Here is a 24,246-nt window from a genome sequence, read left to right on the forward strand (position 1 = left end):
TGGCCGCATCGCCCTGCAGGAACCTGCTCTGGGGCCGCCGGGGACACCTGAGCACGCACCACACGCTCGGACAGGACTTTGAAGACCATCCTGAGCAAAGTACACCAGGTCCCCCGATACGGCGTCCTCTGGAGACCGCGCTGCACTTGGGGGTCACGGTGGCCTGCGTTTTGGGGCGCCTGGTAAGCACGTCCTGCGTCAGAGCCTGTCCACGAGGGGGACCTCCTCGGAGAAGGGACCTCCCACCACGTAGGGTCTAAATCAAGGACCCAGTCCTGTGCCATGTTTGAGGAGCACACCTGTCACCTCACACCTGATAATGTTTTTTTTTTTCCCAGACCTGATTTCCTGGATTACTGGGTCAGCAGCCCACGGGCGGAGAGGCGGCATCCCGACTGCCGGGGGAGCAGCCTCTGGGTATCGCGGTGACGGAAGCCAGACCTCTCCCCAGGGCTTTGCTGCCCGGGGGACATACCTGCTTGTGCTTCCCTCCTTCTACGCTACAGCAGGTCGCTGCCAGAACCCGAGAGCGAGCACACCGCGAGGCCAGACTAGGCAGGCGGGAAAGGAGCGGCAGGGGCCCCCCGGTGGGCGCTGGCTTCCAAGTCAGGGACTCGCGACTGTATGGCTGCGGGCGTTGACCGCAGAGCCTCATGTCCAGGTCCTGCCCACGCCCACCCGCCGCCGGGCGCCCCCCACCCCAGGGCACCCCCCCCAGGGCGCTCCGGATGCCCGGCAGCCTCCTCTGCTCTCGGAGTCCATGACCGCGGGGCACCATCTACACAGTCGCCTCTGCTTGGTCCCCCCGACATGTGGACCGGCTCAGAGGCGCCAAAACAGGTTAGAAGCCGGGCGGTCAGAGCAGAGCCCTGCGCCCCGGAAACCTGACAACAGGCCGGTGGGATTTACGGGGCCGCCCGGCGTCGTCAGGTGGCTTGGACGCCAAAGCTGGTGATACCCAGTTCCAGGTACGCGGAGAATCCTGAGGCCGCGGCAGGACACGGCGGGTCCGCATCCTCGGGTGGGAGAGCCTGCCCCCCACCGGCCGCTCAGCCAGCCCCCGGGGTGACACGGGGACCCCCTAGCGACTCAAACGCCGGGGGGTGAGGTGGCCGAACCGGGGCAAAGCCCAGGCCATGGCGGCGGCGCGCGGGGCAGGGGCCCAGGGAGGGGCTCGGCGTCCCCTGCACAGCAGCCACGGCCCTGGGGCGTCCGCGCGGGGACCCAGCGGCCCAGCCGCTCTCGGCAACAACCCTCCACGCCTGCCAGCGGCGCGGGGGACGTTTAACCGCACGTCCGATCCCGTTACTATTCTTAGACGTTTTGTGGTCAAGAGGCTCCAACTTTCAGGAAGTTGAAATGCAGAAGCGGCGACATGTGAAATGTCCAGTTCACGGGGCAACGTGGTTCTGGTCACCTTGACGGGCCTGCCAGCACCGGGGGCAGGGGGAGGCCGAGAAGGGGCCCACACGCCCTCCAGGGTCCCGGGGCTCCCTGGCCTGCCCCCCACCCCACCCCCCCGCAGGCGGCGGACCAGGAGCTCGGGCTCGGGCGCGACCCGACACCCAGGGTGACCCGGGGACCCCCCAGGACAGGAGGTCAGGCGGGTGGGAACCAGCCCCGCCGCGCGAGGACCCGCAGCCTCACCGGGAAAGGGGGGGTGGGGCTGTCGGGGTTTCTCTGCCGTGAGCAGGGCAGGTCTTACTTCAAAAATGGTGAAAGCAGGCAGCCCGCAGCGCCAGCCACGCGTCCACGGCCAACAGACGGCTTCAGTCCGCAAGGGGAAGCAGGTAGGAATCGGGCGGACGCGTTCAGGCTTGTTTGCCGAGGATGACATGGGGCCTGATGCACAGGACCCGGGCTGCTAGGCCCCGTGCCCCTCCGGGGGAGCCCCGGTGTCCTGTGTAGACAGGGGCTCGAGGGAGGCCCCGGGTGGAGGGAGCCCTGGGTGGAGGGAGCCCTGGGTGGAGGGAGGTCTGAGGCAGGGAGCCGGGATCCCAGGAGAAGCCACTCGGGGCGGCAGGGGCAGGTTGTCCACCTGCAGGGGGAAGGCCTGACCCCACGTGCTCAGGCTCCTGCCTTAGCCCCATCGGCTGCCTACCGGGCACAACACCAGTCTTTCCTCGGGGTTCAGAAGACGGGGAGATGGAGACACAGGGCCGATGCCCAGGCCCAACTGGGAGGCGTCATTTCAAAGAGGTAAAGACTTTTAAGCTAGTCCCAATGACAAGGCAAGAACTGGGGGCACCTGGTTTAGCGCCGCCTTCAGCCCAGGTTGTCACCCCGGGGTCCCGGCATTGAGTCCCATGTCAGGCTCCCTGCATGGAGCCTGCTTCTCTCTCTGCCTGGGTCTCTGCCTCTCTCTGTGTGTCTCATGAATAAGTAAATAAAATCTTGAAAAAATAAACAGTTATACCCGTTGTCAATCTGTAAGAAAACCTTTAGCTACAAGGACTTCGAGCCTGCTAATTGCATGAAGCAGGACGGGCCTCCTATTCCCGCCAGGAGACCACAGAAACAGACCCCAGGGGGTCTCCTCCCCGGCCCCCCAGAAGCCAGGGCGTCTGCAGACCGGAGTCTTGCCAGGCTGAGGGACAGAGGTGCCACCACCATCCCCGAGGGGCCGAAGACACCTGTAGGTTCTGCGGGGAAAAACCTCGCCCGGAGGGGGGGCATCAACAGGTGCAAGGAACGGGTTAATCCTGCGGCCGTCCTCCCCCGATGGTGCCCAAGGGCCGGGCCAGTCCAACCCGCGCAGGCCTGGCCCAGATCTGCAGCAGGCCCGGCTGCAGCCAGACAAACAAACCCGCTGCCAGGCCCCAAGCAGAGATGCCAGCGTTTCCCGCTCAACACACCTCCCACAGACTTTCTGGAAGGAAAAAACCCAAGAACCCTGTGTCTACAGAGCAGCACCCTGTTCAACGGTCCGGGAGTGTCGGCACGTTCCACGGAGACCCTCGCAGCCGTCCAGGCGGGCCAACCCCAGCCCACGGTCGCCTCCCGGGTCCTCTGATGGCCGCCCCCCGCGGGGGACCGGGTTTCCCCCGAGCACGGGGCGTGGATCAGGGACGTATCTGCTCCGACTCACGATCCATCCTCACGCATGAAGAGTCACGCTTCCCCACCCTTTTCATCAGGATGTCCGTGACCTCAGCTCCTGGTCCTCCCCCTGTTTCGGGAGGTGGACTTGAGGCTTTTTCCCTCCCACCTCCTTGTCTCTGTCTCGCTGCCTCTTGAATCAACCCTTTCCTTGCCACACACACACAAAAAAGACAATAAACGAGCAAAACGTGTGGAACAGATGCCTGAATGAGGTTTAAGAAGATAAAACTAAGGGCCCCTGGGTGGCTCCGCGGTGGAGCAGCTGCCGTCAGCTCAGGGTGTGACCCTGGGTCCGGGGATCGAGTCCCACCTCAGGCTCCCTACGTGGAGCCTGCTTCTCCCTCTGCCCGTGTCTCTGCCTCTGTGTATGTCTCATGAATAAATAAATAAAATCTTAAAAAAAAAAGTCCAGTCTGAGAAGGATTAATGTGGAAGTCGCTGTGTCTCCAGTTTCCACACCCAAACACTCAGCAGGTGCACGGCCGCCAGGCCCACCCCGTGCGCTCCACGACACGCACGCCAAGGGCACATCCAGCCCTACCGTGGGGCTTCCTGACCTTGGCACCGCGGACACTGGGGCAAAATCACAAATTCCTCGATGTGGGAGCTGCTCTGGGCTCAACGGCCTGGGAGCACCAGCCCCGGTGTCCACGCCCGAGATGCCAGGAGGTCCACTCCCACCCCGATAACCGGACCGTCGTTAAACATCTCCTGATACGTCCCCAGGGGTGGATCACAGCCCTACTATGGGCTCCACTGGGCGCGTGAGCTGTCGCCCCAGCCCCACCAGTGACAAAGACGCAGAAAATGCAGACTTCCTTCTACCGACGAACCACGGGTCCATTCCTTTAACTGTGAAATACCGGATAGGACTTGCTTGTCCCCCCACCGCCACCCCCGCACCCCGTGAAGCCCAGTGGGGCAGGGACCCAACGGCAGCTCCGCAACGTCACCGGCCACGGCGACAGGCACTGCGGGCCCGCGGGCCACAGGAGCCAGGGCCCCGGCACATCCGCCCTCCGAGAGAGCCTTCCCCAAGCCCAAGCCTCAGGAGCTGCCGTCAGGCCCGGGGTGCAGCGTCCCTGCGGCTCTCGGGCGAACGCAAGCCTCCCCAGAAGGCTGTGGAGCGAGATCAGGAGGCAGAGCGGCCTCTGCGCACACGGCCAGCAGCCGCCGCGGGAATGCACACACGTGTGCCTGCCCGTGGGACCCTGAGCATGGAATGGAGGGGACGGGGCGGGGGGCACGGGGGATGATGGGGGACCGGGGACGGGGCAGCGGGGGGCTCCTCCACGCCGGCCAGCGGCAGCTGTGACCCCGAAGCGCCCGACACAGGGGGACCGAGCAATGGCCTGCAAATGCTCCGCGGGGCCCGTGGCCTTCCTGTTGCCCAAACGGGAGCAACGGCAACCCGCGTCAGAAGCGCCGCGCGAGGAGGCCTCCCAGGGCAGCAGGCAAAGCAAACTCCCTCCCGCACGCGGTGCGCGGCCCAGGGAGCCACGGCCCACGAACGGCCTCCTCCCGGGGCAGAAACACGCGCCGCGGGCACCGGCTCCACACCAGCTCCAGGGCTCAGGTAGGGCCGCGCACGCGAGACAGGCGCCCGCAACCAGCATCAGAAACCGCTGTGGCCCACGGCGCCAAACCTGGCACAAGGGACAGTCACTGGTGCCCAGGGTTGGGATCAGGGTCATCCTAGGGGTCTACATCCAGAGCAGGCCTCCTGCCTCAGGACACGGGCAATGTGGGGCTGTGACCCACAGCGTGCAGCCGCCTGGGGACGGAGGGGCACTGGGGGGACGGGGGGGTCACCAGAGGGACGGAGAGGATCCTGGGGACAGAAGGGTCACTGGGGGCTGGGGGTCACCAGGGGAATAGAGAGGGTCCTGGGGACGGGGGGGGGGGAGTGGAGGGGGGGAGAAGAGGGGGGAAGGGGAGGATGGGGAGGAGGGGGGCTGCAGATGAAGACATCCATCCCCCAAGACCACCAGGTGCAGACAAAAGGGCATTATGTCCCGGTATGCTGTCCCTTCCTGCTGCACCCCCGGCCCCCCATCTCACAGACCGGCATCTGGAGCCCCCCACCCCACATCCCTGCAAGCCCCCCCACCCCGCATCTGGACCAGGGAGCCCCCAACTCTGCATCTCTGCAAGCCCCCCCACCCCAACTCCCTACACCTGGACCAGGGAGCCCCCCACCCCACATCCCTGTGAGTCCCCCCACCCTGCACCTGGACCAGGGAGCGCCACCCCCTCCCCAAAGGCCCCCCCACCTGGATCCCATCTCCCGCCACCTGGTGCCAGGTCGCAGAGCCCGGGCCCGCGCCAGGCACAGGTCCCTGAGCCAGACTAAGCCGCAGGGAGACGCAGCACCGACCTCATAGATGAAGTACACTTTGGCTCCCACGTATATGCCCATGCGCACGACAGCTCGGACGGCAGCATTCATACCTGCGGAGGGAACGGGACAGTCGTCAGTGACCAGCGGGGCGACTCTGGCGCTGCCCTCGGACCCACCCGAAGGCTCCCCACCTGGACGACGGGCCTGGGGCGTCCCTCGGGGGTCCGTGTCTCGGGCCCGCGGAGCGTCACCACAGGCAGACCCGGGCGCCACCCCGGGGGGCCACAGGCCACGGCGCCCCGTCCTCAAGACCCCGGGGAGGACGCAAGGTTGTCAGCAAGCCAAACTCCCAGAAATACAGAAAATGACAGTTCTCGTGACGCGAGGGGTAGAGAAGAACACGGGATTTCATGAGCAGCTACTGCAGTAAACGACTCCTCGGGCCACGGCAGTGAAAGGCTGCGAGTCCCGAAGCCGGACAAGCTGTGCACGCTCGGCGTCAGTCGGGCTCGTCACCCGAGAGGTCGACGCGGACGCGGACAGGTGCACGTCCGGGGGCCTCGTCACCTCACGTCCTCGAATCTGAACAACCTACTAACGGGTGCTCGGCCCTCCAGACCCTCGACTCCCTGCATCCAGGCACGAGCGGCCACTGTGCCGCGCTCACACCCTCTGCGCATGCACCTGTGCGGAGGCCCGCCCCCCCCCCCCCGCGCCCCTGAAATGGACATTTCCCCCCACACCAGCTCCGGATCCCACCATGTCCCTCTAATGTCACCCACGCTGTGGCCAGAGTGACTTACAAATACTTTCTTGTTTTCTTTTTTTTGTTTTTTGTTTTGTTTTTTTAAAGATTCTGGAAAAGGCAAAACTATGGAGACGGCGACGAGATGCGGGGCTGCGGAGGGGCAGGGGCCATAGCGACCAGTCCTCGCCGCCGCTGCACGGTGGCCGGGGTCCAACCACATCTGTCCAAACCCACGGGACGCCCCCCGGCAGCAGCGACTCTGGCGGCGGCTCCGGGGGAGGAGGGCGCGTCCGCGTTCCCGAGGCAGGCCGTGCAGTGGGGGAGCCGAGCACGCGGGGGCACGGGTCCTCCTTGTACCTTCCATTCAGGTATGAACGGGCCAAAACGGCTCCAGAAAATAAAGTCTTTAGAGCATGGACTGGGGGCACCTGGCGGGCTCGGTCGGAGGGGCCGTGATTCTAGACCTCGGGGCTGCACGTTCAAGGCCCACACACTGGGCGTAGAAGTGACTTACAGATAAAACATTTAAAAATAAGTTCGAAGGAAACGCTGGCCTGCGTCCTTTCCCCTGGGCTGCCCCCGCAGCCGGCCACGGAGCCCCGCGGCTGCACCGTCCCGGCACCAGCCCGAGCGTGCCCCTCCGGTTCTCCAGAGGTTACCGGGTGGGAACCCACGGGCACCAATGTGGCCTCCACGGGGCCTGCATGCAGGCAGCCACACCTGCAGGAGGAGGCAGCCCCTCACTCCGCCCTATTACCCTGGAAGGGCCGCCCCGCGCCCGTGCGCACACCGTGTGGGGCGCTCACGCATCTGCACCTGGACAGGTGCGCTCTCCATGGCCCGGCCAGGTGTGCACATGGCCTGCAGCCTCACCCCGAGGCCTTACGGATGGAGGAGCACAGCTGCTCACCGTCCCTTCCGACAGACCCCAGGATTCTAGGCCTAGCTCCATGGCCCCCATCCCAGGGAGATAACCCCAAACACTCCACCACGTGAACACCATCCCCAGGGGACCGGCACCTGCAGGCCTGCGCCCACCTGAGCACCCCTCCTTCCTCACGAGGACGCTGGCTCCGGGGGTGGGGTGGGGTGGGGGGGGAGTCCTCTTGTAAAGGCCTCCCTTTATGGGGAGTTTCTAGAGAATGTAGGACACAGCAGAACACTGTGACGAGTGACCCCCGGAGACCCGGGTCACGGAGGTCCGCAGACCTTCAGGCCAGCCCCACGCCCAAGTCCCAGCCTGGCCTCTTGGTGTTAACCTGCACTCACCTGAGAGGGGGGCTCGCCGGGTCACCTGCGGCAGTGGGCGTCCCTGGGGGGTGGGGGCTGGGGGGGCTTCCCTGGTGGGGAGAGGAGGTTCCTGGGAGGGCGAGGGCTGTTCACCCTCTAGCAAACAACTATCCCTCAGCCCTGCTCAGATTTTATTCATTTGCAAGTGAGTGCACTTTGCTTAAACCAGCGGGCCTCCCCCAGCTGGGGCACACCTGCCGGGCGAGGGGCCTGGGAGGTCACGCCTCCAGCTCTGCAGCAGATGGACGCACTCCAGGGGAAGAGGAAGTCTGGTCCCCGCAGACAACCTGAGAGCCAGGGGAGCAAAATGAACAAACGGCCCCGCTGGAGCGAGAACCTTAGTCTCTATTTTATCTTCACTTAAAAGGCGAGCGGATTCCCTCGGGGCGGGCGCACCTGCCCTGCTGTAGGATGGCCCCAGAGGAGCGAGGAACGAAACCGCCTGCCGGCCCCAAGGGAGGGCTTCCCTGCTTGGGGCGGGGCCTGTGCTGGGTCAGCTGGTCCTGGGAATGGGGTGGGGCCGGGTGGGGCCGTGGCCCTGTGGGGGACTGGGACAGGGACGGGGGACAGGGACAGTGGACGGCTGCGAGGAGCCGACCCTCCAGGACATAAATCTAGCCTTACAGAATCGCCCGCGCGCCCCTCGGTCCCAGGGCCTCAGTCACACACAGCTTGGACGCGGCATCCATTCCTTGTGCTTTCACTTTTGTTTCGGCACCAGATCTGGGAATTTACGACCCTCCTGGGGTGGCTCCGTCCTGGAAGCCTCTGCCTGGGGCTCAGGTCATGGTCCCCGAGGTCCTGGGATCGGGTCCTGCTTCTGCTTCTCCCTCTCCCCCTGCCCCTCCCTGTATGGGCTCTCTTGCTCTCGCTCGCTCAAATAAATAAAATCTTAAAAAAAAAAAAAAAAAAGAACAGATCAACAACAACTCTCCTAACGATTTCCACGGGCAAATGTCATCCTGCTACCAAGTCAGAATCTTAGAATTTGGAAACACTACCAGCTGATGGGAACGGTGAGATCCTCCATTCAACCCAACAAACGGAACAGATGCACCAAGTGCTCCCCGGATGTCATGGACGGGGAAGCCCCTGCAGGTGAGGGCTGGCGGCCATGAAGACCATTCCTTCCTCAATTAAAATAAGAACTTAGGAAAAAAAAATGAATGACAGAAAGGAATTGCGGAACCAATCACTGTCCTGGACGTCCGACACGAATGTAACTACACTGCAGTAAAAGTAAAGACGGTTAAAAAAATAATTTTAAAAAAATAACTTAAATGATGTTTTTAAGAAATCATTTAAATAGGGGATCCCAGGGTGGCTCAGCAGTTTAGCTCCTGCCTTCAGCCCAGGGCATGACCCCGGGGTCCCGGGATCAAGTCCCGCATCGGGTTGCCCGCAGGGAGCCTGCTTCTCCCTCTGCCTGGGTCTCTGCCCCTCTCTCTCTCTCTCTCTCTCATGAATAAATAAATATTTTTTAAAATAATAATTTAAATAATTAAAAAAAGAGAAAAAAGACATCCTTCCTTCCCCGAGGTCACGGAGTGCAGTGGCCCCGTGTCCAAACGCCTCCGGAGGTCTGCTCTGATGGAGACCAATCTGCAAGGAGCGAGGAGTCTGTTGATGCTGATAAAGTAACAGGGGCTCATCCCCATCGGCGCGGGCTCCTCACTTAGCCCTTCCGACCCTCTGGAGCTACGTACCCCCCTCCCGCCCCCGCCACCGCCTCATGATCGCTCCCTCACTGATTAAACTCCTTTTTGAAAAATCGAATGAGGTTGTTCAGTCGCACTGGCTTCCCCCTGAAATCCTGTAGACCTCAGCTTCGGACCGAGGCAGAGATGTCAGGAAACAAACTTAGAGCCCCTCATCTTGCCCTTGCTCCTCGAGTCCTTCATAAAAGCTTCCCCATTTAACAACGGAGGAGTCCCAAGGACGCCCGCGCCCCATCAGCGGCTTCCTGCATCCTGCTGCATGCGAGGCGCTGGGCCCCGGGCGAAGGCGTGGAAAGTCAGAGGGCGGCCTGCGACGGGTGTGCGAGGGCAGGCTGGCTCACCGCGCGCCCACCCGACGCCAGCGGACGGGGCACCCTGTCACTGATGCATCGGCAAGCGTGGCCTGCCCGGCTCTGCGGGGCGGCGAATAGGGCCCGACGGGCACACGGCGCCACCGCCCTGGCAGGTGCCGAGGAGAAGCATCCAAAGCACAGCAGGGCTGGGGGACCCGGGGCAGTACAGCGGGGGACGCGGGGAGCCGGCGCGGGGCCCTGGAGAAGCCCTGACGCCCAAGAACCGGACGACCAGCCAAGGGGACATCTGCACAAGGAGGCTCCTGCAGGCCCTGCCGGCGTCCCCTGCGCGCCTCCCGGACTTGGCCACGTGCACACAGCAGGGCCCCTGGGTGCTCCCCCCGCGGCGCGGGCCTGACGGATCTCGCTGATGACGCTTATCCTGGGAGGCCCGGAAACCCTAGGGTGCGCAAGACGAACATTCACAACGAACTTCTCCGGTTTCTTTTCCTTCCGAGACGTGATGATGTCACCTTCCCCTCCTGGCCGCTCTGCTGCCCTTATCAGAAGCACCCAGTCTGCCCAGGTGGCTTCCCTGCCCCTACGAGGTAAATCCAAAGTCCTCCCTGCCTGCCCCTCCCCACAGCCTCACCCAGCGGGCCCTGTGCCCTTCTCCCGGCCCCGGGCTGCTGGGCACTAGCTCAGCCCTCGGCGCCGGGGGGGATGAGGGCAGGAAAAGGGGAAACGAACCCCAGGAATACTAAGCCAGAGCTGAGCCAACGAGGAGGAGGGGCTATGGCCAGTGGCCCTACAGCACCCTTCCCACCATTTTCTGCCCAGAAGGGACATCCAGTCTCGTCACGTATTTGCACCTTTGTACGCAAGGGGTCCCATGGTCATGAACCTTGCAGTCGAGGTCCTCCTCGAGGTCAGAAAGCCACTCCATGAAACTGCCCCAGGGACCCAGGACACAGGCACCAGCTGTGGTTCTCAGGCCTCAGCAAGACCCACAAAACCAGAATGTGCACCTCACCAGGACCCCGGGGCGGCCTCTACACAACCCAGAGGGAGCGTGTGAGCCCCTGGGGGCGTCGGGCCTGCAGGGCCCTGGGCTGGGCGCTGCCTTCCCCCTTCTATCCTCCTCCTTCCACGGAAGACATTCACTGGGGAGAAGGAAGGAGGACAGAGGGACTCTGCGTCCTTCATTCTGCAAACGAGAAACAGAGGCCTGCCCGCTGCCCCGAGGAGAACCAGGGAGGGGCCCATCAGTCAGTCTCCTGGTCCCCCAGGCGGCTCCACCACGCGCCTGCTGCGGCTTGTCCTGACAAGCACAATTGCCGGAATTCCCAGCGAGCTAAGCCAAGGGTGGCGGGGACGCGTGGGGCGAAGGACACGGGGGCTTCCTGGCAGGCGCTCGGCCGTGCATGGAACCGGAGCGCCAGCCCAGGCCTGCGGAGAGGGATTCGGACGGCACCTCAGCCTCCCGCTTGACACGAGGCCCTCCCGACCTCATCACAACCACGCGGGGTGTGCAGTTCGGGGGTCCCGGCGCCTGCCTTCCCCGCGTTGCCGGCCGCCACCTTTCTAACGGGGACGGCTTCCTTCCCGAGTCCCGCCGGCCCCAGTTCTCCCCGACGAAAGATGTCCGTCCTGAACCGAAGCCGTTTGTTCCCCATAAGGCAGATCTGAGGTTTTCGGACCTCAGGGTGTCCAGCTCCTAGGAGTCGCCCGGACCGGCCCCGCAGGGAAACGGGGCAGCGGCTGCAGGCCCATGGCACTCGCGGGGTTAATGCTCTAACCCCAACATGCTGCCTCCTAGACGCACCCATACTTCCTAAATTAACCATTAAATGTTAAGTGGGGGAAAAAAAAATCCCAGTACAGAGCGTGCGTACAGAGTTCCAGGCCCGGAAGGGGCCCCGGGGAGATGAGACACCCACGGGTCCCCCGTTTCCGCGGCGCACTGGGAACCTGCCTGCCGGGCTCGGTGCAAGCGCACGGGGAAGGCGCTTGGAGGTGTTCGGGGAGCGCGCAGTCAGCCGCAGGAGCACCTGGGCCCTGGCCAGCAACGGGCGCCTGGCGTCTGTGACGGCGGCAGGAGAGCTCGGGGCACCTGCCCTTCCCAAGTACCGCTGCGCAGGTAGAAGGGAGCCTCTGAGGAGCGACGGCCCAGGTCACCGAAATGACTTAATGGGAAAGGGAAGCGGCCAGAGCTGGCAGTCGCCCCGCATTTTATGAAAGGGGAGCGGCCCACAGGCCTTCGCGGGATTCAGGAGACCGACCGCGCAGCAGACAGGAGAGCCTGCTGGGGTGGCGCACGGGAAGGCCCCCGGGAAGAGGCTCTTGGGTCCCGGCCCCACTGCCACTGAGAACGCAGGGCACCAGGTCCTGGCAAAGCTCACTGGCCTCGGCAGGCACCGGGCGTAAGCTAGCAGCCCGCCGCCAGCCCCCGCTGCTCCCGATGTCCTGTCCGACCTCTCCGGGTCCCCTGCTCCCTGCTCCGTCTGCTTGCCCCGAGGTGAGGGAGGGAGGGCTCGACCTTCCCAGCCACGCTGCCCCCCAGGACACTCGATTTCCCCTCCTGCTCCTCTGCGCCGGGGCCCACGGTCTGTAGCCAGTGATTCATGTTCGGCGAGTGACACAACCTTGCTCGAGGGCGGCTACTTAGTCACGGAAAGGCTGTCCGTCCGTCCGCCCGCCCGCCCGCCCGGCAAGGTGCAAGTTCAGTTTAAACTTGCAGGCATTCCTTGCGACAGCAGAAGAAACCAGAAGCTTGAGAAAAATAACTAGCCCTGGAAAGACTCTGCCTTCGGGGGCAGGGCTGAGGCAGGATCCTCTTCCTTTGTTTTTTTTTTTTTTCCTCATTACTAAATTCGTTTGGAAAACAAAGCACTTCATTGGGCACAAGGATGTTGCCGTAAAAAAAAAAAAGAAAAGTTTTCTGCTCTGATACCAAAGCTGTTTAAAAATCATCGGGGTGGGGAGTGCCCGGGGGGCTCAGAGGGTTAAGCCGGGCTCAGGTCCAGATCTCAGGGCCTAGAGATGGAGCCCCAGGTGGGGTCTGTGTCAGCAAGGAGTCTGTTTGGGATTCTCTCTCCTTCCCCAACCCCTGCCCTGCAATACATAAATACGTACATGTATATATATATATAAAAAAAAAACCTTTAAAACCTGGACTTTAACTTTACAACCACACCTGAAGAACATGGCCCTACTGGGAAGGAGGTGTGATCCAGACCCCACAGAAGTCGGTTTAAAGCCTGTCTCCTGCCACAGAGGACCTGGGTAGCCCGGACCAGGTCGCGTATGTCCTTGTGGGTCTTTCTCCCAATCCTCCACAGTGAGGACGTACCTATCTGGGAGCAATGTGAGCAGGCCTGGGGAGAACTGTAAGGCTCCTGGAACCCAAAGCGTGCCCAATAGACAGTCGCTGCTGTTTATTGGCTTCCATCTCCCGTGGAATCCTACCATAATTTCACATTTGATCGGAAAACCTGAGATCAAGACTCGCGTCTTTAGCAAGGGGAGGAACTCTCCAATCTCAGGGAAATTCTGCCAACAGAATCTGGACTCAGCCCAAAATGGCAAAAGAACCGAGTGTCTGACACATTATCTCTGTCGGAATAACCTCGTCTAAGAGTCTGTGAACGTGTTGCTGCTAAGACCAGACCCTCTGAGCTCACGTCGGGATCAGCTTTCTCCGGAGGAAACGCATCCAGAGGCTCCGGCAGGTCTAAGACGGGATAAAAGCAGGAGATGGCGCTTTGCATGCAGGCCAAGAAAAACCCCGAGCCAGCGGCCCACCCTTGGAGTGGGGCCCCAGGCATGTTGGTCTCTCCCTGGGGTGGCCCAGAGGTGCCAAGTTGAGAGCATCCGTCACCTCCCCTGACCTCACACCAACAGCGCAGCCTTCTGTAATTTTGCTTCTCAGACTATCCTGTCCCACTGCCCATAAGGCGTGCAGCCTTACTGGCCTCTATCGTAACTACTCCCAAGTGGCTGAGCCAGGCTAAGCAGTGGAAAGTGCTGACTCTGTGTGTTGCCCCAGCATCTCCGGGGCCTGCACGTCAACTACCAGGTAGCTGAGCAAACCCCAGGACAGGGATTCAAAAGAATGAACCACTATATAAATTAAAAAAAAAAAAAAAATTTATTTAAACAGACACACCACCTTAATTGTAAAATCACCTGGAAAGTGGCCTTAAAGCCTGCTGCTTAGAGCCTCCTTCTCTTCCTCTGCCAAAGATGCATTTCTTTCAGGTTAAGATTCACTCAAAATGCTTCCTACTTTGGGGCACCCAGGGGGGCAGTGGTTGAGCACCTATCTGCCTTCGCTCAGGGCGTGACCCCGGGGTCCTGGAGTCGAGTCCCACATGGGCTCCCCCTGCATGGAGACTGCTTCTGTCTCTGCCCGTGTCTCTGCCTCTGTCATGAATAAACAAATAGAATCTTGGAAGAAAAAAAAAAAGGCAAAAAAAAAAAAAAAAAAGCAGATGCTTCCTAATTTGTGCTGGGGCAGGCAGGTCTCCGGACGCAAGTGCTTGCTAGGCCATGTGACAGGGAAGCCGCCGCCGCACCCCACCAGGCCCCACGTGGCGCGCCCTGGGGTGCTCCTTCAGGTGCGGCTCCGGACTTCCCCGTCGGTCGGGGCCTGTGCTCTCCAACGGTTTCCTTCCCCGGGAAGGGCAATGTCTACACCGGGGCCCGTTACTAGGACGCCAGGGCACGGAGCCGCCGGGGCTGGGGGCGGGGGCGCAGCGGGCACCCGAGCGCCCTCCCCGCGCCCAGGGCGCGCCCCGCCGATGCCGAGGGCCCAGGGCGCAGGGCGGCGACTGGCCGGGCATCACGTAGACGCGCGGCGGGCGGGGCTGCGGCCACCGCGCCCCGACCTGCCGCCCCCGCGCCCGCCCCGCCCGGCTCAAGGGCGCCGGGAAGGTCACGCGCGCGGGGGGCGGGGGGGGCGCGGCGCCCGAGCATCCCTGCATCCCTGCACCTGGCGTGACCTGGAAGCCTGGGAGAGCCGGGCACCAGGGCGGGAGCAAGGGCAGGAAATGACCGAACCCGGCTCGGGGAGGCGTCCCCAAGCGGTCTGTGAGCTCCGGGGACGCGCCCCGCCGCACGGCGGCCATCCGCTGGCTGGCGGGGCTGGCGGGGCTGGCTCCTCCGGGGGTGCACCTGCATCCGGGGCGCCCCCTGCGGCCCCACGTGCACGCGGCGCCGGCCCGGGCGTGGCCCCGTCACCCTCCCCTTTAGGCGGTGGAAGTGGTCTCCGCGGGTGTCCGCGGGCCGGGGCTGGGCGCCCCCCGGGCTGCCCCACGTGGCGGGGACGAGCAGGGGCGCTGCGGGGCGCGCCCGGGGTGCCCGCTTCCTGCCGGTGGGCGGGCCTAGGCACCCATCTCAGTGTTCGGTTGGGTCGGGAGGGCGGCGGACAGCGCCCCGCGGGGCATCCCCGGCCGGACCCCGCGCCCCCCGCGCCCCTGCGCCCCCCCCCGCGCCCTCTCTGCTCCCCTCCGCGCCCCCCCGCGCCCCCGCGCCCCTCCAGGCCACAGCGGGGACCCGCCCGAGCCGCGCGCCGGGCACCCGGCCGTTGTAACCGCGCGGTGGGGGCGGGGGCCGCGCGGCTCGGGGCCCGAGGGGACCCCCCATTCCCCGACTCGGACGGGGCTGGCCCGGAGGCCCCGCCGCCAGCCTCAATCTAAAAACTAAACGTGGAGGAGAAAGTAACTGGTCTTCCCGTTAGAGGAGCCGCCGCATCCCCCCCCCCGCGCCCCGCCAGGTCCCCGCGGCCCCCGGGCTTCCCCGCCTCCCCGTCCGCCCCGCGGGCCCGCTCCCCTCGCCTCCTCCGGGAAGTCCCCGCGCCTGCCCCCGCCGCCCCCGCCGCCCCCGGCCCGGCCCCTCCCCCGGGCCCCCGCATCCCCATCCCCGCGGGCGGGGTCGGGCGCCGCGCACCTTGGGCATCCCCGCCGCTGGTCAGCACGCCGATGGCCTTGCCGGCCCCGGACAGGTGCTCCAGGAACGTGCGCAAGGACACCTTGCTGTCGGAGGCCTCTTCCCCCGCCATGGCGAGCAGGCCGACCGGCGCCGGGGCGGGAGCGGGAGCGCGGCAGGCAGGCAGGCAGGCAGGCAGGGAGGGAGGCAGGGAGGGAGGCAGGCAGGGAGGGAGGGAGGGAGGCAGGGGGGCCCCGCCCGCGCCGCCGCTCCGAACCCTCCGCCCCCCCGGCTCGGCGCGCGCCAATGGGCGGCCTGGGGCGGGCTCCGGGGCGCGGGAGGGCGGGGTGGGGCGCTCGGAGGCGGGGGCGGGTGGAGGCGAGGCGGCACCGCGGGAGGGGGGGGCAGCTCCGGGCCGAGGGGAGCGCCGCAGGTGGGGGGATGGAGGCAGGGGCAGCGCCGCAAGTGGGGGGAGATGGAGGCAGAGGGAGCGCCACGGGAGGGGGGGGCAGCTCCAGGCTCAGGGGAGCGCCGCAGGTGGGGGGATGGAGGCAGGGGCAGCGCCGCGGGTGGGGGGCGGATGGAGCAGGGGAGTGTGCAGCAAGGGGGGGCACATCGTCTCGGGGGGACTGTGCTGCGGGGGGCTCACTGTTGCAGGGGGGTGTGCAGCAGGTGGGGGTACACTGTGGAAGGGGGGTGTGCAGCAGGGGAGGGCTCACTGTCGCAGGGGAGTGTGCAGCAGGGGAGGGCACACTGTCGCAGGGGAGTGTGCAGCAGGGGAGGGCTCACTGTCGCAGGGGGGTGTGCAGCAGGGGAGGGCACACTGTCGCAGGGGGGTGTGCAGCAGGGGAGGGCTCACTGTCAGCAGGGGATGTGCAGCAGGTGGGGGCGAACATCGTCGCAGGGGGGTGTGCTGCGGGGGCACAGTGTCGCAGGGGAGTGTGCAGCAGGTGGGGGCGCACATCCTAGCAGAGGAGGTGTACAGCAGGTGGGGGGCGCACTGTCGCAGGGAGTGTGCAGCAAGTGGGGAGGCACATCGTCGCAAGAGGGGTGTGCAGCAAGTGGGGGTGTACGAGGGGAGGGGGCGGGAGGACCCCTCGGGGAGCGCCGCAGGTGGGGGGGCAGATGGAGCAAGGCAGTGTGCTGCAGGTGGGGGGCACTGTCGCAGGGGGGTGTGCCGCAGGGGAGGGCGCACTGTCGCAGGGGGGTTGCAGCGGGTGGGGGGCACATCGTCGCAGGGGGATGTGCATTAGGTAGGTGGGGGGCACATCGTCGCAGGGAGGTGTGCAGCAGGTGAGGCTCACTGTCACAGGGGGGTGTGCAGCAGGTGGGGGACACATCGTCGAAGGGGGGTGTGCAGCAGGTGGGGAGGCACAACGTAGCAGAGGGGATGTGCAGCAGGTGGGGGGCACATCGGAGGGGGGTGCGCAGCAGGTGTACGAGGGGCGGTGGGCAGGAGGACCCGTCAGAGGAAGCGCCGCAGGTGGGGGGGGCGGATGGAGCAGGGCAGGGTGCAGCAGGTGGGGGTGGGAGGAGGACCGGGTGGGCCGGCGGGCCCGGGGGCGAGGAAAGCCCGGCAGGTGGGCGGAGCACCTGAGAGGGGCGGGCACAGCCCCGGGGGGGGGGGGGGGCGCCCGTATTGGGGAAGGAGCCTCCCCCAGGGCCTGGGTCGGGGGCACTGGTGGGGGAGGGAGCGGGGAGCTTCCGGGACGCCCGGGAATAGCCCCCAGGTGGGGCACCCAGGGCACCCGAGGTGGGCGGGGTCGCGGCGGGGGGGGGGGGGGGGGCCGGGACCCCGACCGCAGGGCCCCCAGCTTCTCCTCAGAGTAGCCGACTCCGGGCCTGGCCTACAGTCCGGGGCTGGGTGCACCTGCCCGGGGTCCCCCAGCTGGTGGGCAAAAGTGGGCGACGCTGGCTGACCTGGGCCTGCTCCGGGCTGGAGGAGGAGCAGGAAGTGACTGGAGGGGCCCTGGCGCCACCCTAAGCCGGATTGGGATGCGGAGAAGCCTGGGGGGGGGGCAGGAAAGATTAGCAGGGAGATTAGACTTAAATGCTCACCTGGGGACCCCGACTTGTGCCAGCTCTGCTGGGAATCTCCAAACCTAGAACATGCGCATCCAGTACCCTTGGGCGATGCATGAAACCCGCGCCCACTCTGCACAGAGCTCAGCTCAGGGCCAGGCCCCTGCTTCTGTCGTGGAGCTGGGCCCTTTCCGGGGCCTCCTGTTCACCGGGCACACAGCTCTGTGCTTGGAGTACAGGTGACCCCAAGAAGCGCGGCTCAGAAATCCCCCACCCACAGTTCTCCCTCCGGAAGGCCTCAGCCTGCAGGTGGATGCGCAATAGAGGTTTGTGGGGTGGACATGAGAGGGAAAAAGAGCTCGAGGAAAGACTTGCTGAGTTAACCCGAAAAGTAATAGCAACACAAACAAGCTACTTGGGCCACCCCAGGGGAACAGTGGGGGCACGCACATTTAGGTTGGGGTGCTCGGCCCTCCCAGTTACCCCTCATCCTCGAGCTCGCCCCTCTGAGCGATAACATTTATTGTAAAAGAAAAAGACCAGGGATCCCTGGGTGGCGCAGCGGTTTAGCGCCTGCCTTTGGCCCAGGGCGCGATCCTGGAGACCCGGGATCAAATCCCACGTCGGGCTCTCGGTGCATGGAGCCTGCTTCTCCCTCTGCCTATGTCTCTGCCTCTCTCTCTCTCTGTGACTATCATAAATAAATAAAAATTAAAAAAAAAAAAAAGTCCAGGCTGGAGGGCTGACCTCTCCTCGGCCAGAATTATTGGTGCCTCCTTAACCCCGCAGGCGTCAGAACCACCCTGGCCTGATTTCCACAGCCCCACCAGAACCGCTGAAGTCCAGCTTTGGGGTGTTTCCCCGAGAATATGTGCTTTTAGCAAGCTCCCGGTGTCTTCTGAGGATTGCAAAGCCTGAGAGTGACTGCTCTGAGCAGGGCAGGGGCTGCTGGAAAGGAACGCTGGGTCTTCTGGGGGTGGCGGGCGGGTGCCCCTCACTCTCCCAGGGCAGGGGAGCGGAGCCAGGCTGCGCCCAGAGGTCGTGCACCCCCCGCACCCCCCACCTAGGACTCATGCTCTAGAATCGCTCCTTCCTAGAGCATCCTGCACTCGCAAAAGTGGGTGTACACTGAGCTTTAAGCTGAGCCCCGAGGCCCTTACCTTCTTATACAATCGGCATTTCATAATGTAAAGTTAGAGATGGGTCATTTGTCTTTGAATTGTCCATAAGGTAGGGAACAGTGGCTATACACGGGGGCCAAACACGAAAGTGGGTTGAATAAATTTTGGCAAAAGTCTACACTGGAATAGTTGTTAATTATCATGCTGGAATAAATATGTGATCGCTAATTTAAAACCATTATGGTTGAGAGTTGTCAGAGCTGACCCCCCGCCACCCCCACCCCCCGCGCGCCCAGCTCCCTGCCGCCAAGGTTCTGTGTGTTTGCAAAAGCTAAGGTCTATGTCGCCGGGGTTGTGGCTCAGGTGGGTCACCCAGCGCTCTTCCCAGCTGCACTCTGGAGCCCTGACCCCGTACAGCATACAGGGACCGCCAGCTGCTGGGAGGGAGCCACCGCTCTCTTCTTTTGCAATACAGGTATTTTAGTCCTCCTTCAAACCCTTCAGCTGGGTGGTCGTTATGGGGTTTTGTTTTGTTCTGCTTTTTAACTTTGGCCTTGGAAGAGCACCTCTGGCACCAGGGGAGAAGGTTGCCTGCCCTAGTGACTGCATAGCTTACCTCCAGCCGGACGGGACACGTGCGCTGCCTCTGAGTGACCCCTCACTTCTGTGGCTCATCCCAGCATGCACATCACAGCCAGAACTATTCTGGGAAAAAAAAAAAAAAAAAAAAGAACTGTTCTGGGGTCTGGAATTCGGGCTCGAGCGGGCTTTGCTGGCCCCTGCCCGGAGCCTGCCACGGGCCGCAGCCTGGTGTGGGCCAGGTCTGAAGGCCCAGCTGAAGGCTCCCCCAGGGGAAGGGTCGGCCTCTGCACACACTCCCGGGGTCCGGGCAGATCCGCTTTCCTCGGGGCTGCTGGAGGAAGCGTCTCCATCCTCCCTCCTGGTCCTCCGGGGCCTGCAGGCTTGAACTCTGCCCCTCATCCTGGCAGTTGCCTCACCTTCCAGCCTTCCAGCCGTCCCCGTCCCGCTAGCTCCAAGCTTATCTGCACACACACCACCTGGCCTAGCCTGGCCACATGCCCCGCATTCCCTCTCCTCCTTCCTAGAAAGTCCACGCACAACGCCCAGTCATCTGCTAAACTAGGCGTTGCCGCCGCCCCCGCCTCCCGGGGCCGGTTGTCTTTCAGTGTCCTTGTCCACACTTAAAAATAATTGTGCTCCGTGCCTAATAGCTAAACTTTGCATTATATATAGAACACTTGGATGCTTTCCAAGACCTTGATGCACAATCTCGTCCTCCTGAGCCAATGAGAATCTCTAGAAACTGGGAGGCGGCGGGGGCAAGGGAGCGGAAGGCAGTCTCACTATTTCTACCACGTATGTGGCTGTTCCGAGTTTCCACCGTCAAGGCAAACTCCATCCAGAGACTGGAGCCTCTCAGGGGCAACGGTATTTCCTTCGCGGGGTAGGTTGGCAGCGGCCGGGCCTCCTCCTTCCAGCAGGGCTGGCCTAGCAGGAGGCCCCAGTGATGGTGAGGGTGGGGGTGAGGGGTGGAGGGGCTGTCCCGGCAGAGGAGCATCGCCGAGCACTCCCGTCGCTGCTGGGGCTCGTTTCCCCTGGAAAGCAGAGGGAACGAGGGGTGGCTGTCTTGAAAACGAAGTTGCAGGCGCATCTCCCAGCTGGAAAAGGAAATTGTGATTCGAGCCACGTGAAGGACTGACTGGTGACTTTCTGTGTCGGGCTGGCCGGGCAGAGGCCGCCCAGATGTTCGGTTAAACATTACTCTGGGTGTGTCTCTGGACGGCTTCGCATTTGAATCCAGTGACTCAGGGAAGCAGACAGATTCCCCTCCCCAGTGTGTGGGGGGAGGGGGGGCCTCCGCCGGTGCCCTGAGGCCGAGAACATAATAAAAAGGCAGAGGGAAGGAGAATCTGCTCTTGCTGCGAGCCAGGACGGCCTGTCCTCCTGCACCGCTGGGCCTCGGCCTGTGGGTTTGCACGAGGATCCCACACGGCCTTCCTGGATCCCCAGCCTGGGCCTCCAGAGCGGCGCGAGCCTCAGATCCGCATGATCACCCTCCCCGTGTGTGTATAAGTATATCCCACAGGTTCTGTTTCTCCAGAGAACCCTGAGGAGTCGAATTCCTCCCTAAGGCCAGGTGAGGTCCTGCTCCGGCTGAGAAATGCGAAAATCTGAGCGTTGGTTTGCATAGCGTCTACGCAGACCTGTGTCCTCCATGGGCCCCTGAAAGTTTGGATGGATAATACCCGGTTCACGTGGGTCCAGCTGAAATGATTCACGGCTGAGGCGTTCCAGGGCAAACAGTCTGAAACATCTGAACGCAAAGCCATCGATAATAACCCTGTTTCAGTTTGCAAACGGGCACGCGGGCCATACGTGTCTTAGTGGCACATGCAGCATCCAGCAGGTGATTTTTAACATTTTGGGGGTACGCTGCCTGAGATTCTGGTGCAAGCCACGGACCTCTTGCTCTGCCCAAGAGTACGTATGTGCACACGTAACTAGCACCTGCTGCACACAGTCCGGGACACTCCGGGCCTGGCGACTGGCCGGGCGGCCCAGGGCTGATGGCAGAGAGCAGAGAGGTCGCCACAGGCCCCGGGGCACACGTCTCCGACTCTGAATGGTCCCTGGCTGCCCACATGCAAGCCCTCTTTTCCTAGGGGGCCAAGCCCAGCTGGTGGGGTGCAAGCCCAGGGTAATGGGAATGAGCGTCCTATGCCCCGGGGGGGAAGCAGGTGTTGGGCCTGAGTCTGTTGCCCATTGGTGCTCAGACCCCCCTCCTGTCCGAGCACCTGAGACCCACTTCAGAGCTCCTGTTTCTCCCACTGAGGGGGTGCATGGGAACACCTCCAGGCACACTGCTCTTTGATGAGCCTCTCCAGCCCGGGCCCATCGGGTTGGCTGTTTGTCCTCTCGTCCGAGGCACTTCTACTATGGAGCAAGTGACTGTTGCACCCATGGGACATGCTCTCAGGACGCCTTCTGCACAGGCCACATCCTGGGGACCTGCTTGTTCCTCCTGGAGTGGCCTCCCTCCTCACCTGGGTCCCTACAGGCAGCGGGCCCAGGGGCCCCACCCGGCTTTCCCTGGCACTCCACCCACCAGGTCACCAGGGGCTCAGTGCCTAGGGCACTAGGTGCTGGCCAGCCCCCCAGACTCCCAGCCCCCCAGGCTCCCAGCTCCCCAGGCTCCCAGGCTCCCAGGTCTCTGTGGTCAGGGTGCAGGCAAGAGTCATGTTGGCCAACACCCCCAACCCCCAGCCCCCCAGCCATCCAGGCTCCCAGGCCTCTGTGGTCATGGTGCAGACGAGGGTCATGCTGGCCAACCCCCCAGCCCTCCAAACCCCCAGGCTCCCAGTCTCCCAGCCCCCTGCTCTCAGGCTCCCAGCCCCCCAGGCTCCTAGGCTCCCAGGCCTCTGTGGTCAGGGTGCAGGCAAGGGTCATGCTGGTGAACACCCCCAACCCCCCAGCCCCCCAGGCATCCAGTCCCCCGCTCTCAGGCTCCCAGGCTCCCAGGCCCCTGGCCTCTGCAGATGGGGTGCAGGTGAAGGGTCATCCCATGAACAGCCAGCTTGCTTAGTTAGCTTAGGAGACTGGAGAGGTGCAGAGAGAGAGAGGGAGGGAGAGACGCACCCCTGCAGTAGCAGGATGCAGAAGCGCACCTGGCTCCGGCTGCAACCCGCCTGCCTCCTGCCGGGTACCCCCCCACTTCCAGGGGCCACCAGACCTGGTAGCGTGTGGGGCCCCTTCCTTGCACACTCGAAGCCACACTCCCTCCTGCCCCATGTGTCTGCAAACACCTCCCTGCCCCAGGGACCAACCAACCAACAAGAAAGCTCTTGAAAGTGGTGAGTCCGGTCCTAGTTTCTCAGCTGCGGTGAGGCCGGGGTGCTGTCTCCCACAGCCCTGCCCGCCCCCCACACCCCCTCCCCGCTGGGGTTTCACTGGGGCCAGTGGCTCTCTTGCGTGAATCAATGCCGTTCTTTCCGCGAGGTCCTGCAGGTCATTTTGGCCACCAGTACCCTGCCATCTCCCGGCCCCTCACGATGCCACGGCTGCCGTTCGTGGCTAATCCCGTCCTGACTCAGGGCTGCTGGCCCAGGGGCTCGCAGCCGCCCCGGACTCACCACGCTGGCCAGCTCTGATCTGCCCGCCACGGCTGCTGATACAGGGGCATCGGGTCACTGAACAAACGGGCGGGCGTCATAAGGGGAAGGACAACCGAGACGGCCCCCTCCCACTTCTATTATTAGGTAGAGTCATCGTCACTGTTTCCTCAACATTCGCCCTTAAACTGAGCTCTATAGGCCCATTACCATCTGCTTTTAGTGCCAATAAAAGAAATTCCAAAAAAAAAAAAATAGAAATTCCAGAGCCCTTTCTTAAAAAAAAAAAATCAATTTTACTTAATGTATTACCTACTATCTAATTCTTTATTTTATTATCTTTTTTGCTTAAGAGCCTTGGAGACGGAGATGTCCCCGCTGCAGGCAGGGAGAGAGGAGCCTCTCCCCACAACCGGGTGCACCTGTCCAACAGACACCAGCCAGGGGACAGGGGTGCGGGTCCCGGCGCAGCGCCGAGGCGGGAGGAGACCCCGGCCCCTGGGACACCCACTGCCCCCCCCCCCCCCCCGCCGTATTTGTAATCTGCAAACCGTCTCCCGAAGGCAACTGCCTGACTGGTGGGTCCCGGGGAAAAAGGCCTAGGGGTCTGTGCTCCAGACCTCCTTGGCTCTGTGCTTGGGCGGCCGCATCGGCACCTGCTCCACGCCCCCGCGTGGGGACCCAGGAGGCTGGGCAGGAACAGGCCCAGGCACCGCGGTCGGCAAGGAAGACAACAGTATTTTGGAGACGGTGCGGTTGGTTGGAGACGTGGTGCTGATGGTTCCTTGGTCCCCCCTGGAGGGCAGTCAGGGCACTGCGGGGGATGCCCGGCCTCTTGGTCCAGGGCTGTCAGACACCAGCACTGGCTTGCGGTGGCCCCCGGGGACGTGGGGGAAGGTAGGCCGGCCCCGCGGGCGGAGTCTCCATCCTCCCCGAGGAGAATCACGCGGATTCCGGCCCCGGCCCCTCCGGGTGGCCGTCCTGTCCTTGCCTCACTCGACCTCCGCCTGGCTGGCCGGCGCGCGCTGCCTTGGGCGCCCGGGGAGCCACACACAGAGACCTTTGTCCCCTTGTCCCCCCCCCCCCCCCCCCCCCCCCCCCCGCCCTGCTGACGAGGCGCCGCCCCGGGCTGCCTGGCCCCTGGGCTTGCTCTCAGCTCCAAGACTCTGACCTCAGCAGAGGGTTCAGAAACTTCCTCTTAAAACTCATTCTTGTTGTTTTTTTTTTTTTTTTAAGGCAGACAAACAAACAATAGACAAAATAAAAAGAATCGGCTGTGAGCAGCAAGTGTAGGCACTGAAACGAACCCTGCGGGCACGCTGGCCACCGGCAGGCCGACCGGGGAGGCAGGTGCTCTGGCCATGAAGTCTCGGGTTGGGGATAAGGTGTTGTGCAGATGGTATTTTTCTTGACTTCTAGCGATTTGGAATCCCAGAGATCAAACAACAAGTAGCGCGGGCTTTCGAGGCGGGCAAAGTAACCGCAAAGCAATGTCCAGAGCAGGGGCGGTGTGGAACACGGGGATGCGTAGGAAGGATGCTGGGTTGTCTTGA

General features: G+C 63.5%; 1 protein-coding gene and 1 long non-coding RNA gene across 5 annotated transcripts in view; both read right to left on the reverse strand.

The window, feature by feature from the left end:
• PFKP (phosphofructokinase, platelet) overlaps window positions 1-15,634 on the reverse strand; it is a 43,635-nt gene extending 28,001 nt beyond the window's left edge. For 3 of the 4 annotated variants that reach the window (XM_077897343.1, XM_077897342.1, XM_077897340.1), the window contains exons 1-2: window positions 15,442-15,633; window positions 5,480-5,553 (exon numbers count right to left, since the gene is read on the reverse strand). In XM_077897343.1, the coding sequence (XP_077753469.1) occupies window positions 5,480-5,553; window positions 15,442-15,553 (186 nt within the window). In that variant the 5' untranslated portion in view covers window positions 15,554-15,633. Of the gene's footprint in view, window positions 1-5,479; window positions 5,554-15,441 lie in introns of all 4 variants that reach the window. The other variant, XM_077897339.1, reaches the window with a different exon arrangement.
• A 1,632-nt stretch (window positions 15,635-17,266) lies between these two features.
• On the reverse strand, window positions 17,267-19,751 carry LOC144313386 (uncharacterized). The gene is made up of 3 exons (XR_013379046.1): window positions 19,562-19,751; window positions 19,180-19,268; window positions 17,267-17,427 (listed from the first exon to the last, which is right to left on the reverse strand). It is a non-coding gene; the product is annotated as an uncharacterized LOC144313386 (long non-coding RNA).
• Between the last annotated feature and the right edge of the window lie 4,495 nt (window positions 19,752-24,246).

This window comes from Canis aureus, chromosome 5, assembly GCF_053574225.1.
Source record: "Canis aureus isolate CA01 chromosome 5, VMU_Caureus_v.1.0, whole genome shotgun sequence".
NCBI classification, from domain to species: domain Eukaryota; kingdom Metazoa; phylum Chordata; class Mammalia; order Carnivora; family Canidae; genus Canis; species Canis aureus.